Source organism: Neofelis nebulosa, chromosome 18 (genome assembly GCF_028018385.1).
Source record: "Neofelis nebulosa isolate mNeoNeb1 chromosome 18, mNeoNeb1.pri, whole genome shotgun sequence".
Taxonomy (NCBI): domain Eukaryota; kingdom Metazoa; phylum Chordata; class Mammalia; order Carnivora; family Felidae; genus Neofelis; species Neofelis nebulosa.
Genome location: NC_080799.1, coordinates 2,526,355 through 2,543,381, shown reverse-complemented (window position 1 = coordinate 2,543,381; position 17,027 = coordinate 2,526,355). Strand labels below are relative to the sequence as shown.

Below are 17,027 nucleotides of genomic sequence, written 5' to 3'. Positions count from 1 at the left end.
TGTAAGCCAGGTGCCACCCTAACTGTAGCCTACGACACGACCACACTCATACCTAACACTCCGATTTACATTTATATTGCATTTAATATAGATGTATTAACTTCTTAATTTATGTAAAATATTTTACCGAAAGTCACTCCTAATTTTCAAGTACATGCTTCAAAATTTTTGTACCTAATACCGTAAGAACTTCCATTTATTGATTTGATACCAGAGTTGTTAGTGGGAGAATTTGACAGAAGAGTCATAAAATAAAGATTAAGCAGCACTAACCAGAAATCGATGGTACAAATGTGTTTATCCATCCATCTTTCACAGTTTTTGTTTTGCCTTTTCTTTTTTATTTTTAGGTTTATCTATTTTGAGACAGAGACAGTGCAAGCAGGGCAGGGCAGGGCAGGGAGGGAGGGAGGGAGAGGGAGGGAGGGAGGGAGAGTGAAGCCCAAGTATGCTATGCACAGCACAGAGCCCAGCGTGGGGCTCGAACCCACAAACTGTGACATCGTGACCTGAGCCAAAACCACAAGTCGGGTGCTTAACCAATTGAGCCACCCAGGCACCCCAAGCTTCTGCTCTTACAGGGAGTCCATAATTTAAGATACTGTAGGTCTTTTCAAGTAAATGAAGATAATAAGGCCCAACACAATCATTTATGTTCCCTCCAAAAGAAAAACACACCAAAATCTCAGGTGCCCATTAATGGAATCTCAGCCTAAACCACTAAACTACTTTAATACACAGTCCTCCTAAAACCCACTTATACCACATTATAGTAAATAATTGCTTTCATAATTTTTTAAAAAGTTATAAATGCTTACTATGTTTGAAAGTTACAGCATGCAGAAAATTTTCCTATAACATAGATAAACACAGCGTTCACATTCTTTCATACTCGTTGCATAGATTATAAAAGAGCTTCCTGTTTCTGACTTATTATATACCCTTTACTTTTTAAATCTCTACTTTTCTAGAAGATTTTGTATTATTTCAAAAGCAATCGAAGCCCCATTACAGACCTTCAGAAAATAGAGCAAAGTCAAAGAAAACAAAACATCCACGTTTTTACTCACCAAGAGACAGCTGCTACTAACATCTTGGTGTGCTGCGTCCAAGCCCCTTTCCCGTTTACTTGTGTATCAACGACATTATCAGAGAAATTTCCCACCACGTGCGTTCAGGTCACTGCAGAGGGGCCGCACAGTGCAAGGACTAAGGGCAGGGGCTCTGGGGTGCACCAAACCTGCATTCAAAACCCAGTTCCACCACTTAATAAGTGGTGACCTTAACCTCTTTACACCCTAATTTCTTCCTTTGTACAAGATTCTGTGTAGAAAGGCCCTATCACAGGGCGCAATGCAGGAGCATTCAGTAAAGACAAGCTATCACCTTGCACAAAGCACACTATGTAACCTCATCTTTCACATAATGTATTCTGAACATTTTTCCACACTAATTAGATCCACTTCTACAACACGCTTAATGCCAACACAGCACAGTAATTTGTCTACACCGCATCAGCCCCTAGAAAAGACGCCCGAAAAACTCAGATCCCCATCATTTTGGTCAGGGTCACCTGCTACTATCACACATAGAGATAGGACTCCAATCAACCCAACTTGTTCCCTAAAATGGGGGAATGAGAGAGCAGATCAGGACTCCCAATGCTTCCTCACTAGCTGAGTTAGGAAAAGTCAAGGGGAAAGTGAGGTTTGGCTGGGGTTTTTTGTTTTTTGGTTGTTGTGTGTGTGTGTTTTTTTTTGTTTACTAACATGTTTATCGTCAATAATTTCTATGATGAAATTCAGTTTATTTACCCAAGAAAGAACTCTTAAAGCAAATACACTGTGGTTTCACAAAAAAAAAAAAAAAAAAAAAAAAAAAAAAAAAAAAAAAAAAAAAAAAAAAAAAACCTTTAAGCTGCATTTGAAGTTAATGAAATGCTAAATCATAAATTTTCACTCATTCCATCTCCATCAACACAGAAGCATATTACAACTTAGGTTTCATACTTTTGATTCCACAGGGAACAGCAGTTAGAGATACAGATGACCTTTGCTTTTCTACCTAGAATACTCCAAGACACTAGCTTTAAGTAATTTTCAAAGTCCGGGAGTTTGTTAACAACAACCAGCTAATATCAAGCTGCCACAAAACCACAACGTACACATTCTCACCTTCCATTAATTCTCACTCACTGAGCTTCTTTTATACCCTATGTTCCTCCCTATGTATGCTCTTCTTTTTAAATGTTAAAAACAATTTTTCCTTGTGCATTTAATCTAACTCCCTGAGAGCCAAGTATAAATTTTTTTCAGCTAAGACCCCAATTTGGACTGTAAAGAAGGTCATTTTGCAAAGTGTCCTTTTATCAGCAAAAACCTGTCATTATCGAGACACTGAATCCCTCACTGTTGCTCAGTTTCTTTCTACCTGAATCCTTCATCTGTGTTCCCCAAGTCCTACTCTGACATCCTCTAACATGACCTGCCTACTTGCATCCCTGCTAAATCCTGATGAAGTTCATCTCTCACGTTCTGAACGCTCTGTATGGCTTAAAGGGCTCTTCAGAACCAACTATACCGTATTTTATGTGTTACCGTGTCTCCTCCTCAACAAGCAATAAGCTCCATGAAGGAAGGAACTGGTTTAATCATTGTACCCTTATTGCTTTACACAGTGCCTTGCTCCCTGAAAGCCCTCCGTAAACACTAAATGAATGAACTCTGCTGCCCTCCCACTTAATCTGTCCACTCCATAGTATCAGTAGGAGCTGCTAATGTTCACTTTTCTCAAACCACAAGGCATGTAATAAGTTGGAGGGATTGCTTCCTAAAAATGTACACTTTGCTATTTGCATCTCATTCCCTCCTTCTGGTTTCAATTTCTTTCTTCTTGAAGTAAAAAACATAAACGTAAAAAGCTACCTTTTAATACTTCCTCCAGCAAGTCCACAAGTGATCAACTTTGTCTATCTACAAAGGCTTTATTTCACTTACTCCTGAATATCACTTTACATGGATTCAAATAAAACGTCTGCCAGTCTAGACAATGGCTTCCCTCGGGTTGCTTCTGTCTTGTTTCTAGTGTTTCACCTACAACATGTCTAAGTATAAATTTATTTTTATTTAGCCAGCTTGGAGTTCACTGAACTTCTTGGAACTCAGGATTCAAGCTCTGCAGTTATTATGGAAAACTTCTTCAGATAGCATCCCTTCCACTATTTCCTCTTCCTAGAAGCTCACAGAAGGTAGTACTAGACTTTCCTACGAAAGTTCAGGAGTCTTGGGGTACCTGGGTGGCTCAGTTAGTTTAGCAGCCAACTCTTGATTTCGGCTCAGGTCATGATCCCAGGGTCGTGGGATCTAGCTCCATACTGGGCTCCACACTGAGCATGGAGCCTGAGATTCTCTCTGCCTCACCCTCTACCCCCTCCCCCTGCTCACATGCACTCTCTAAAAAGAAAATAAATAGGGGCGCCTGGGTGGCTCAGTCGGTTAAGCGTCCGACTTCAGCTCAGGTCACGATCTTACAGTCTGCGAGTTCGAGCCCCGCGTCGGGCTCTGGGCTGATGGCTCAGAGCCTGGAGCCTGCTTCGGATTGTGTCTCCCTCTCTCTCTGTCCCTCCCCCATTCATGCTCTGTCTCTGTCTCAAAAATAAATAAACGTTAAAAAAAATTTTTTTAAAAGAAAATAAATAAAAATAAATTTAAAGTTCATGAGTCTTTTTTTTAATTTTTTTTTCAACATTTTTTATTTATTTTTGGGACAGAGAGAGACAGAGCATGAACGGGGGAGGGGCAGAGAGAGAGGGAGACACAGAATCAGAAACAGGCTCCAGGCTCCGAGCCATCAGCCCAGAGCCTGACGCGGGGCTCAAACTCACGGACCGCGAGATCGTGACCTGGCTGAAGTCGGACGCTTAACTGACTGCGCCACCCAGGCGCCCCTAAAGTTCATGATTCTTAACTGCTCATTTTCCATCTCTTTAACCTTCCGTATTCTATTCCAAGCAATTTCCTCAGATCTCCTTAAAAATCAGTAGTTTTCTCATCAATTGTATCTACTCAGCTGTTTCACCTGTCTACTGAGTTTACTTTTAAAAACCCTAATTTTCACTTCTGTAAATTCTCTCTGGACCTTTTCCAGATCTTCTTCTATGATGTTCTTTTATTACAGTCTTACCTGTTGTATCTCTAATAATTTTAACCAAGGAATCTCTGGCTTATATCCCAGGAGCACCTCCTGGAGTACCAATTCTCCTTAAAACGTAAAACACCTGCCCACTCTCCTTGGTACTGATTCATCTCCTTGTTGGCTGGTGTTTTGTTTTTTTTTTTTTAATTACAAGTGGGGTTTTTTTGTTTTGTTTTGTTTTGTTTTTTAAGTAGGCTTCACATTCTACACAGAGCCCAATGCAGGGCTTGAACTCACAACCCTGAGACCAAGACCTGAGCTGAGTGAGATCAAGAGTCGGACACCTAACCAACTGAGCTACCCAGGCACCCCTATTGGAAGTTCATCTTCAGCATGAACTGTTTCTACTGAGAATCCTAGATTTTTCATTTGCTCTGCAGAAGAGTTTCACATCTGTTTCTAAGGGTTCCATTTGTTTCCAGTTCTGTACCACATTTCACGCTAATTTCTCAGCTTAAGGGTTAGTCACACTGTAATAAATGTTAAATTTTTAACCCACCCCCAATATAATGCAGTGCGTTGGGATTCAGATGTTTATTTCTAATCATGTACAACCCCAGGAAGACCACATGTTTCTTTACACTTCTTTAACTAGGTTTTTCTGTCCACAGGTGGGACACCCTTCAAGGTTTTATGTAACAAGACCTCAACTCTAACTTCCTTCTTCATGGAGAGCTAAGGCCGTGTCTCCTGCTGCTTCATGACATCCTCAGGACCAAGCCTTGGAGCCTACATCCAGATCTGAAACCAAGGCAAGCCTTTAGTTCCTAATTACAGCCTGGCTGTGAGTTCTTTCACTTTTGGCATGTAGGATTTCCTGGCCTATCGGGCTCAGGAATGCTTTTGTTCGTCCTTAGTTTATTTTATCCAGTTTCTAGGTGTTTGCAGCAGGGTAGGGGTGTAAGTGCCCTAGATCGATCAGCTCTGCTGGCAATATTGCTAGAAACCTGAAACGGCCACAAAATATGAAAATGAAATGATCACTTCAGAGAATCGTGAGGATTACTCAGCATCTTGCCAGATGACAACAGCTAACTTTTTTTCAGCCTTGAAAACAGTTTTCAAATGGGAAGAAACAAATATTCCCAAAGCATTTTAAGGTAATTTTGCCACTATGACTTCAAATGCCTTCATAGTTGTTTTTTCTTGAGTTTCAACAGAAAGAAAATTTCAACAAAGAACACCTGTTGATTCCATTTTCTCACTATCCATTCATTCCGTAATCAACTTCAATCTGCTTCCTAGTCCTACAACTCTAGTGAAATTATACTCAAAATATCAACATTTCCTGCCTAATCAACAAATCCAAAGGCCTGTTCTTGGCCCTCCTCTTTTTCACCTGTCTTCAGCAATACCATTCCAATTTTCCACCCTACTATCACCCAGTTCAGACACTTACTCCAGCATTATCACCATCATTCTCTAACTCACTCCCATCACCCCAATCTCTTCCTCACTTTATCAAGCCAGTCTCGGGCATCGCTATCACTATCCTGTAGTCCTATCAACTGCTCACACATCCCACTCTGTCCTACAGTGGCTCATTAATATCTAGTCCTATGGGAAAAGAAAAGGTAAATGAGGCAGGATTCCTGTCCACAAGAGTGTAAATAACAAGACCACAACCTAAAACTGACTGGACGTGTGCTATGTACTTGGCAAGGTGCTAAACACCTTGCCTGCAACCATACCAACTGATCCTCACTGCAGCTCTATGAAGCAGGCACAATTACTATACCGACTTCAGGGATGAGAAATAATGCTTAAAGAGGACTAAGTAGCCGGCCCTAGGAAGCACAGCTAGCAAGTGGCTGAGTCAATTTTATGGCAATCCCATCCTCTTAAAAAATATGCTATACCTTCACCACAAGTATTTATAGTAAAAGCCCAGACCTCACCTGATTGAAAAACGCATATCCAACACCACCTTAACAGCTGTTTGGATGCCTCCAAAGTACCTCGCATTAATATATCCAAAACCAAAAACATGATCATACTGCCCAAACTCAAGCGGTCCAACCTCAGCAAATGACCGCCCTAACCAACGAGTCATGCCAGCCAGAAGAAAAACCTCACCATCACCCGGGACACATTTTCATTCACCCTCCATAACCAACCTATTACCAAATCCTGTCCTTCTGGTTTTTTTGGTCTCCCAAGTCTTTCTCTACTCCATCCACATCAGTCCATCTCCAACAACACTACCAACCTAGCCACACCTACTACGTTCTCTCAACTCAATTGCTGATACAGCCTAACTTGTCTATAGATTTTTATTCCAGTTTTTCCCATTCTTTCAGTTTTGCAACCAAAATGCTCTTTCCCCTTGTCAAGGTAATGCTTTTATGATACTAATCTTACCATTTAACAGATTTTCGATTCTGGGCCAAAGTTTTAAGTCCATCTTTTATTTCAGGTTCTGAAGCATTAGAAATGCAAAGACTGATGATATCTGGGTTTCAGTCACAAAGGTAAGGTCAATTTTCAGTGATAGTCAAGAGGTACACCAACAAAGGAGGAGAAGCAAACGGAGAGGATGACAGGACAATACCTGAGAGGTTTTGAAACACTTGGCTCTAGTTATTCCCAAGGTGGAGCTGAATCCTAAATTTGTCAAGTTTCAAGGTATTCTTCTTGTTACACTGTGATACCCCAGGATGCCTCCAATGAAATCTTTTCAGTAGTTCAGACTGAGTTTCTAGCTTGCGACCAAGAGTCTTAGCTAAGAAAAAAGAAAACAAACCAAAAACAAAAAACCTTAGAAGAGCCAACAAGACCCTCTTAGAAAAAGGGGATGTGGCAAAAATAAATTCTACATAAAGTAAAGATACCTTTGGCCAGAAAATATATAAACAAGTTCAATGCTTGTAAACTCGTGTATCCTTTTAAAGGTGCTACATAAAATGCTGTAGGGTAAGAGCCTTTTTTTTTTTTTTTTTTTTTTTTACATTCTGCAAACCATCACAGCTTACCATGAAGCTAACTGCTGAACAACAAAATTAGAAAAGCAGGACTATACAATAATATAAATCATAAAGTTGCATATTTGAAAACCCCCTCCCCCTGGCTAATAGCTTATACATGTGTTCATGTAAAGAAAATGTCTTCTTCCAGTAATACCTTAGCACTATTCTATTTTCTGGTTGTGATTTGCATTATCAGGTATTATTAACTCACCCTGCTCATAGCCAAAAATTTTATTACATAAGTATGCTGTGAAGTAGTGTTAACCAAGGAAGGCAAAAAATTAGCTGTGGAAACTACAGATTATATCCTCTATAAACACTTTTTCTGTTGCCATCTGGTGGTTCATGTATTAAATCAACACTGACATCCAATGTATAGAAGGGCTTGGTCCACCAAATAAAAATCTATTCTTTTTCCACCACATGTAAAATAGAGGGAGAAGGCAAGGTACAACTGACCTTCACTTTGAAAACAGGCCCTCCTTCATGAGAAAACCATAAATACACAAAATAAATTAAGGATTGCTGAAGAACCCATAGAAACTACCACCTCTGGAGATGATCATCCTTCATCTAAGGTAGGATACGTTATACCTATGTGATACAAGCTAAGAAATCCCTCCTTACCCCAAATCTAAATTTTTCCTATCTAGTCATCTACTCGGGTTGCTAAAATTCCCACCACCAATTACTCCTTATAAAAGTAACTACTTTTCAAGTAGCCATAGCCATTCTTTGGTTACCTCCCTAGGTCTTTTTCTTCTTGGAAAGATAATTCATCTTCGTAAAACCACACTTACATATATGACAGCTTCAAAACCTCTTACGAGAAGGAATCATGTCCAGAATACAAAGAGTTCTGAAAGGGAGAAAAAGCAACAGAAGACTGCACCAGAGGCTGATTTTGTCTATGTAACAATATAGGCCCACGAGTCTAGCCCATTCTCTACAGTCCGTATCTCCAAAGGCTGGCCTTGTCAGTTAAAAAATATATACTTAGCAAAGCTAAAAACAGTGCAGAAACTATAGTCTTAGCCCATGTTCAACAAGCTAATCTGCAAAGATCAGTAAATAGATTTACTTGACTGACACAGGCTGTCAAGAAATTGAATTGATAGCTGTTATCTTCACTAGACATTGTATATCAATAGAGTGCCAGCTAAGCCTGTTAAAGTGGAAAAAATAGTTGTGTTAATTTTGAGGGCCTTTTGATTTACTCAAAGTCCTAAGGAATACAATTAACCAATATAACATTCAGTTGAGCACAGAAATATCAACACCATCTACCAATCTTTTTAAATTACTGATGGTCACTATCCTATAAATATAAGCATTCTTGTATCGTCACTATCTCATATCTTTTAAAATTTCTCTGCATTACCTCCAGTAGATTTCAATTACTCTTGCCCTTTCTTCTTCCAGCCATTTAAATAAATAAGCATTTCATAATTTTAAGGAAATTTATTTCTCCAAACTGCAGGCTTACACTGATAAATTATGGCACTAATTCATTTTACAGAACCTAAAGTTTTGAACAGGAACCATTTTCAGGCTAGAGTAAATACATCACGTGTTAGACAGCAGGAGAAATACTGTATTGCATCTTAGCTGTCTTTGACATTGTAAATACCCTGGCAAAAGTAAAATGAGGAGAATTAGGTTCTAAGAGCTAAGACATATGGAGTTATAGAATCCCCAGATAGGAGACACACTTACAGAGTCTGGTAAACGGCACGAAGTATAAGACAACATACAAAATATCAGAGAATCAGGCAGAATGACTGAGAGGATCTAGTCTAACCCCCTCCTTTCAAAGGTGAGAAAACAGACTCAGAGAGACTAACAGACTTGCTCTTAATACAAGTTAGCTACAGAATAAAATAAAAACCACGTCTACAGACACAGCTCAAGGCCTTTTCCATTCACCACATCCATGTTTCTAGCAAAACTTTACCAAAGTATCCTCATCCCCACAATACCCACAAAAGACGGCAGGGCCAGGGGCCAGGCTAAGGCAATGAGCCTCTAGCTTTAGAGCTGCCTGTCAAGAGGCCAGACTACCTAAAGACTACAATAGCAAATATATAAGTAAATGGAGCTTCCTAAAGCAGTGCTCCCATAACATCATTCATCCATTTTTATATCTGAATACATCAAGAATTGCATTAATAGAATGAAGTTCTAAAAATAATTTATTTCTCCCGCACAGGTAGGTCTCAGACATGGGATCGGTAAGTGGCAGATAAGTCTCTGTCCGACTCTGATAGGCTTTTGCATTTCAGAGATTCACTGAAAATTTTCAGACTAGGGGCACCTGGCTGGCTCAGTTGGTTGAGCATCCGACTTCAGCTTAGGTTATGATCTCCCCGTTCCTGAGTTCAAGCCCTACATCAGGCTTGCTGCTCTCAGCCTGTCAGCGCAGAGCCCACCCTGGATCCTCGGTCCCCCTCTCTGTCCCTCCCCTGGCTTGTGCTCTCCTGAAAATAATTAAAAACAAAAACAAGAAAACTTGAGACTAATTTCATAGGCTAATACAAAAGGATGGCAGGAGGAGCCATTTTCTGTCCCAGCTGACAAAATTTATTGATCTGTTGGGATCACGGGTACTCATGTTTGTTTTTATTAAAAGGGATATACCAATTTAGGGAGAAATTTAAGAAAATACCTTATAGGTATGTTGGACTCTAATTACAATTAAAAAAAAAAAACTATACAAATTGAAATGTTCAATTACATTAGGTAGAAATGTACCATGACTTAGGAGGAATATTTAAATGAATAAAACTTAAAACATCTTTACTTTTTCGAAAATAATTCTATTTTAACTCCTCTTTACACTATACCTCTCAACCTGATTTTTATTCCCCACCCTCAGGTTTACTCACCTTTCATGGAGGTGGACTTCAAGGGGCTGCTCTTCAAACTACTGCTTGTATTACTTCTTGCAGAAATTTAAAGTGTGACCTCGTCAAAATCCAGCTTCTAGGTTTTCCTACTCACTCTGTGTCTGTTCCATTCTCAAGATTCGGTCAACCAACATTACTGGTCTCTGATCAAGGAGACACCTAGAGGCCCAAGTCCATGTTTCACAACAAAAAAATATGCAAGGGGGCACCTGGGTGGCTCAGTGAGTTAAGCATCTGACTCTTGATTCCAGCTCAGTTCACCACCTCACAGTTTGTGAGTTAGAGCACTGTGCCAGACTTTGCTCTAATGGTGAGGAGCTTGCTTGGGATTCTCTCTCCCCCCTCTCTGCCCACACACTCACGTGCTCACTCTCAAAATAAATTTTTTTAAAAATGTATGAAAGGACTCTAAGGAGTGCAAATAATACAAAGGCAACTGGTAGATAACATCTTATTTGATTCCACTTAATTACATTACTTGTCAGAGTTCCATCTTGTTTTACCCCAATATTTAAGGGCACAGGAAACTTCCTAGCCAGGTATAATCCCAGTATGTAGCTAACAATTAACTGAGGTTATATAAAAGGCATGGTGAAGCAACAAAAATTCTGTACCTTACAAGCCCCACCTCTTTATTTTCATTTGAAGGACTGAACTACATGTACCTGAATGCAGATAGTCATTTTCCAACTGTCCCTCAAAGAAATGGTTGGTACGCTCCTAGTGGTCAATTCTGGGGTGTTCAAATCCGCCAACAGACTACCACAACCCATCTCAACTGGAATTTGAGGATTACAGTATGGAAAAAAAAAAATTGTGTGAAAATGGCAACCATCATTTTATTGGGTATTCCCCTCCCATTTATATGGGAGGGGAATGGGTATATGGAGAAGTCTAGGCCTATTTCCTCTTCTCTACTTTCCGAATTGTCTAATGGAATGTAACAACAGTAAATAAGGTAACCTGAAATGTGAGATCCAATACAGTCTTTAGAAACACCAACCACCGTCTTTCCTCGGTATTGCTCTGACTGCGCTCCCTCCCCACCTAAAGCACGGGCTACAATGGGAGGCACTCCAACCTAGTGGTTATGACACAGACTGTGGATCAAGCAGCCTGTTTTCCATTTTGTTCCATCACTACTAGTCTCAGGAACTTAGTTAACAGCTCACTGCCTCAGTTTCCCCACAGGTACCATGAGTACCAAATGCTACCTACCTCTCAGGGGTTGTTGTCAAGAGTAAATGAGCCTACCTAGAAAGCACTTAGTGCCCTGCACATAAGAAGGGCTCTAAAAAGGTTAGCTACAGGTGGCTATACATAAGGCCGCATAGAGGGTGATAATTGCTTATTACTGGATTTACAAGACAGTTACCAACCAAGTGGCCAGTTGCCATCTGTTAAACATGCAGTGGCCCAATAAAATTTAATCAGTAAGTATCTGAGCACTTACTAAGTGTAGCACTCTCTACGAAGACTCTCCAGTGAAGCAGGTAGCCTGGAACTCAAGTTACCAGATGAAACTCAAATTACAAAGTTGTAAGAGAAAGGGGGTACAAGATGTAAGAGGAAAAGGTGAAAACAAATGTGTCTGGAAGAACATAAATAAGGCCCCAAAATGAAGCTAGATTTGCAGCAAACCCAATTAGCACAGTTTTGTGATTTTTCCAGCAAACCAGGGGCAGAGAAGCCTAATTAGCAGATCTAACCCAAGGCTGGGGATTGGCCTGAGAAAAGTGGTCCAGGCAAGGATCCAGATAAGCATCCAGACCACATGAAGTCCGACTAAGGATGACAGAGAACGGAGCGAGATTATAGGACTGACCAACACAAGGGTAAAACCACAGGTGATAAAGATACAAGCATCACCTGCAGAAGTGATAGCGCTTTACCGAATGCACAGGTTCGTGCTCCAGGGATCCTCCCAGTCAGAGGCAGAGCCCAGAGGACAGTATTTTCGCATTTCACCAGTGATTGTGAAGCATATCCCAGACTGGCACAAAGTGGGAGCTCAACAGTAGGAACAGAATGAGTGATTAGAGGCTAATTAAGTCAGGGAGAAACTTCAAAGTTTAGGATCACAAACATGGAACAAGTTTAAGTGAAAGAGGTTCCAAGTGTATGAAGGTCACTGGAATTGGGGGAGGGGGGCAGTAAGGTACTACAGAACCACAAGATCAGCAACAAGGTTAAAAGGGAAATGGGGTCATGTGCTCTCATTTAAAAGGGTTAGAGCAAAGATTCTCAAACTTGGCTGAACATTAGGAACACTTGAGGAGTTTTAAAACCTGATGCCCAGGTCAGACCTCAAACTCTGGGAATGACATCCAGGCTTTAGTGTTTGAAAGCTCCCAGGTGATTCCAATGCATACCCAAGTTCAACAAGCGTGGGGTTAGAGACTCCAGGAAAGCAGCAGGTGACTGGAGTAAGGAAAGACCTCAGGCAATCAAAGTCCATGTTCTCCAACTCTGGTGTGTCAAAATCACCTGGAAAGCAAGCTGTGGCATTACAGGGTCACCAAATTCCCCAGGTAATTCTGATGCACACCAAAGTCCAAGAACCATCCATCTAAGGGACTGGAAATAACTCCAAAGGAGAAACCGAGAACTATAATCAACCCCAAAGCAATAACAGAGAAGGGCATTCCTACCCCTCTCAGCTTGATGAATGTAAACTCTTAACACACGAGGCTATACTGAACATAGGAGCCTGTACTAAACATTACCAGAATCAATAACCCTGTCAAAGGTCTAGCACTAAAGCTAAGGCACCACAGACTTCACGCATGTGATACTTACGACCCGGCCATCCTTCATCTCAGAAGGCGTCCCTCTAAGACACTTATGTCTGGCTCCTCGGTGGGCGATGTAAAGAAAGCGTGCATTGCCACCTGCCTTTGAGCATTAAAGACTTGGGTCTTTAGGAAACTAGAGTTACCCCATACACACATACACCCCAATAAGCAGAGTATAACTCAAGAAATTTTCACTATGATGTTAGAAAGAAACCCCCAGACACATTAAAGTGATATTTCGAAGATCCGAACCGGGTGTTTCACATAATGGCCAATTATGTAACTTAGGCTATGTAACTAGACCTAAGCTTTACTAGTCAGCGTTGCACTTTTCTCCCAAAATCTCAAGACCAAGCCTAACCCCGTAAAACACGGTTACGAGAAAAACAATTACAGAGAAATTAGGAATCGCTTCACCTAGCTCCACTGTAATATGGCACTTAGGACAAGTTCCAGCTTAGTGTTAAGTATTCCATTTAGAATGTTACATTTCATCTGATAAGATTCACAAGAATATATTCCCTTGCATGTGACCAACTCATCATCCCATCAGAAATCTCTACAGCAGCACCAGAATTTTCATTTTCAAGATACATGAGCTTTTGTCAAATGGTGACATCTCCCCAGTAATATGAATTTTCAATATGATATAAAAAATGATGGATATATTACACATTTTACAGAGCACAGAGAACAGAAGCCTGTCAATGAATTTAAGATTTGTGACAACCCATTTGAAATTTTACACTAAAAGACCTGTACACTTTCATAAACCATGTAAATGGAAAACAAGTACCCGTGTTTTCACTTCCAACACGGAATAAAATATTCCGTCCTAACAAAGTTTAACCGTTGCCTTAGTGCATTTTAATTATGCATCTTCATGAACATTACCGCTGTAAAAATGCGACACGTCATACAGCCTTCACAGTGCCACTGAGAACTTGAAATCCTTGCAACAGAGTTCAAAACAAAACCATCAGATTCCTCCTCCCCCACCTTTTGAACGTGTGCACACATCTTCAAATGTGCAAACGTACAGACAGGGCTTACTGCAAAGCGCAGATCGCTGGTTGTTGTGTTTTTGGTTTTGGTTTTTTTTTTTTTTTTAACAGTAAAGACCATTTCTATCTTTAAGGTCATGCCTAAACGATTCAGATCTCTTCATCCGAACCTGGCTTCTCTAGCAACCCACAGACCCCGCTTCACAAAATGACTTAACAAGCGCTTTCCTACCCCAGCCGGTCACCGGGCAAACCGAAGCACGCGCGCGCACACAAGTGCGACGAGAATCCTCCTAGTAACGCGGGGGAGTTACGTGAACCGCGAACACGGCCACCGGCTTCCACGCAGCACACCCCGAAGGCAGGTGTCGCGAAAGCGTCGGGGAGGGGCGGGGAAGGGCCACGGGGCGCACAACGTCAGGTCGGCGCCCAGCAGGGGAGCCGGAGTTACTAGTTCAAGTCCCGGACGGCGGCGCCGAGCTCGTCCCGCCTAGACGTGAGCACGTCCCGGCTGTTCCACCGCACGCCGTGGAGAGCGTCTCCGCCGGCCGCTGCGCACGGCTGGTGAAGTGGGGGCGCCCGCGGCCGCCAGTCCCGTCCCTTCCCGCGACAGCCAGCATGGGCCTCCCCCCTCCCCCCCGCACGGCTGAGGAACCCCAAAGCCACCCTCCCCAGAGCTGCCAACAGCAGCAGGGCCCCGCGCCCCGGCTGTGAAGACCTCGCCCGAAAGGAGGTCTTGGGCGACCGCCGCCTGCCCGCCGTTCGCTTTCCCCTCATCCTTCTCCGGCGAAGCCAACTTCACGGGAAAGGATGCTCCGGCCAAACGGGTTCCTACCAGGACCCGGACGGAGGGGGCGAGCGCGGCTCGCGGAGCTGCCGCCCCCCTCCTCGATCCCCCCCCCACACACACACTGCGCCCTCTCCGGGAGCGCGGGGAGAGCAGAGCCGCGGGCACCCCGAAGTTTGGCTCCCGGCGGTGTGGCCGCCGCCCCGGGGCTCGGGACCCCGGCAGGACGGCGCCGCGCCCCTGCGGCCGCGCGGAGAAGCCGGGCTCCGACGAGCGGCCGGCTCCAAGTTGGGCGGCGGGGACCGCAAGGCTCCGCTCCCGCCGGCGACACAGCCCGCAGGGCAGCTGCCCGCCACGCGGCCCCGACGGCTCGCCCCGGCCCCGCCGCCCCGGCCCCGCCGCCCCGGCCCCGCGCCTACCTTGAGCCAGCGCCCGGAGCAAGTGCAGCTGCAGCGCCAGGAGCGCCCACCATCCGCGCCGCCGGCCCGCGCTCAACTTTGTCGCCGGCCGCCCGCCGCGCTCCCCCGCGTCCCGGCCGGGGCTCTCGGGCGCCGCGCGGGCTCCCCGGGGCCGCCGCCGCCGCCGCTCGGGGCCGGGCGGGGACCATCGCGGCCGCCCCGGGCCCGCCGCGCCACCGCCGCCGCCGCCGCCCCGGGCCATGCTGAGGAGCGACCGCCGCCGCCGCCGCCGCCGCCCGCGCCCGGCCTCGGGCCCCGCGAGCGGGACGGGCGGGCGGTGGCCGGCGGCCGAGCGGCCAGGTGCGGGGGCCGGGGGCGGCAGAGGGGCGCGGCGGAGGAGAAGTTGTCAGTGGGGTGAACTGCCGTCACGCCGCTCCCAGCGCCCCCGCGGCCGGAACACCCGGGCCGCGCCGCGTCTCCTGGAGGGTCCGGCGGGCGCTGAGGAGGAGGAGACGCCGCCGCCGCCCCCGCCCGGCGCTGAGGAGAAAGTGCGCCCGCCCGCGCGCCGGCGCTCGCCCTCCGCCGCCACCGCCGCGCCCCATTCACAGCCCGGCCGCACGCGCCGCCCGCCCGCGCCCGCCGCCGCCGCTGATTGGCCGAGGGGAGGCGGCTCGCGGGCCTCGCGTCCCGCCCCCACGCCCTCGCCTGTTTTCAAACTCGCGGCGCCCGCCCGCCTGGAATTTCACGCCGGGCCGCGGGCTCGCCTCGGCGGCTTCCCGCGCCGGCTGCGCCCCCTAGGGACGCGCGGCGCGCACTGCAGGCCGGCGCCGTCTCCGCACGCGCTCGGCGGCCAGCTCGGGCGGGGGCGGCGCGGGCCGCAGGGGTGGGGGCGGCGCCCGCCTCGCCCCTCTCGGGCGTGCGGGCTCGCAGGTGGGCTGGCGCCCGTGTGGCCGAGGGGCGGCTGGGCCGGGTGCCCGAGCCACGCGCTGGGGCAGGTGGGCGCGCCCCTCCCGGCGCGCCGAGCCAGACCTCCCCCCACCCCCACCCCCAGCCCCGGGATCCGCCCGCTCCCGCCAGTGGGTGGTGTTCGGGTAGTTACGCGCCAAGTTACCGTGATTGCAAAGGAGAAACACGCGCAATCGGGTTTTCAGTCGTTAGCAACAAAAGCCACCACTAGGTGCAGACCCGCCGCCTGTTGCCAGAAGTGGACTCCGGCTTTGGAGGGGCGTCCAAGGTCATGTGTGGCCTGCAAGGACCCCAGCGCCGCCTGTTCCCGCCCAGTGGAGGGGCCGGTCTCTGGGAAGGGTCTCCCAAGGGAAGTTTCCCTTAAGAGGGAGGACCTCTTAGGGAGAGGGTCTCATAGGGGGGAGGGTCTTATAGCGGAAAGGGCCCCCGGGGAGTTCTCCTAGTGGGGAGGGCCGCCCTAGGGAGAAAGATCCTTTGGGGGCAAGGGTCTCCTAGCGCCAGGCCTGGGGGGCCCGCGAAGGGTGCGTGGGGCGGGGCGCTCAAGCTCAGTCGCATGTGGTAAGCATTAGCAGAGTTTATGGGGTGAGCTAAGAGCTCTGGAGGCTGGAAGGCCAGTATTTTTGTGGGAGGAGGCCTGGAAGGTGACACACAGTCTGATGCTGTTGGCAGTGGGCCTGGAGGAGCCTGGGGGCATGTGATGATTGAGATCATGTAAACGGTGATGGCAGCTGGACAGGGCGTGCGCCTCGCCGGGTGCTGGATCCACGAGGTTATTGCCCCGGGCTCGGGGCGAGGGAGGGGAGAGCCGGCACAGCCTTCGAGGTTTCCAAGAGGGACCTGGCTCCCACTCCCAGAACACTGACCGCGCACCATCCACCCTTACTGAGCCTCAACAAGGACCTTGTAAAGGAAAGATGGGGAAGCCGAGGCCCAAGGCCGGCAGCCAAACGGAGGAGGTGGATTCTGACCTAGGTCGGTTCCCAGGGCCTGCCCCCTGCCGCCTTCCCACCC

General features: G+C 46.2%; 1 protein-coding gene across 3 annotated transcripts in view; it reads right to left on the bottom strand.

Moving 5' to 3' along the window:
* Positions 1-15,616, bottom strand: part of SDK1 (sidekick cell adhesion molecule 1) — an 881,306-nt gene extending 865,690 nt beyond the window's left edge. For all 3 annotated transcript variants that reach the window (XM_058711917.1, XM_058711919.1, XM_058711920.1), the window contains exon 1: positions 15,072-15,616. In XM_058711917.1, coding sequence (XP_058567900.1) covers positions 15,072-15,312 — 241 coding nt within the window. In that variant the 5' untranslated portion in view covers positions 15,313-15,616. The remainder of the gene's footprint in view (positions 1-15,071) is intronic.
* Between the last annotated feature and the right edge of the window lie 1,411 nt (positions 15,617-17,027).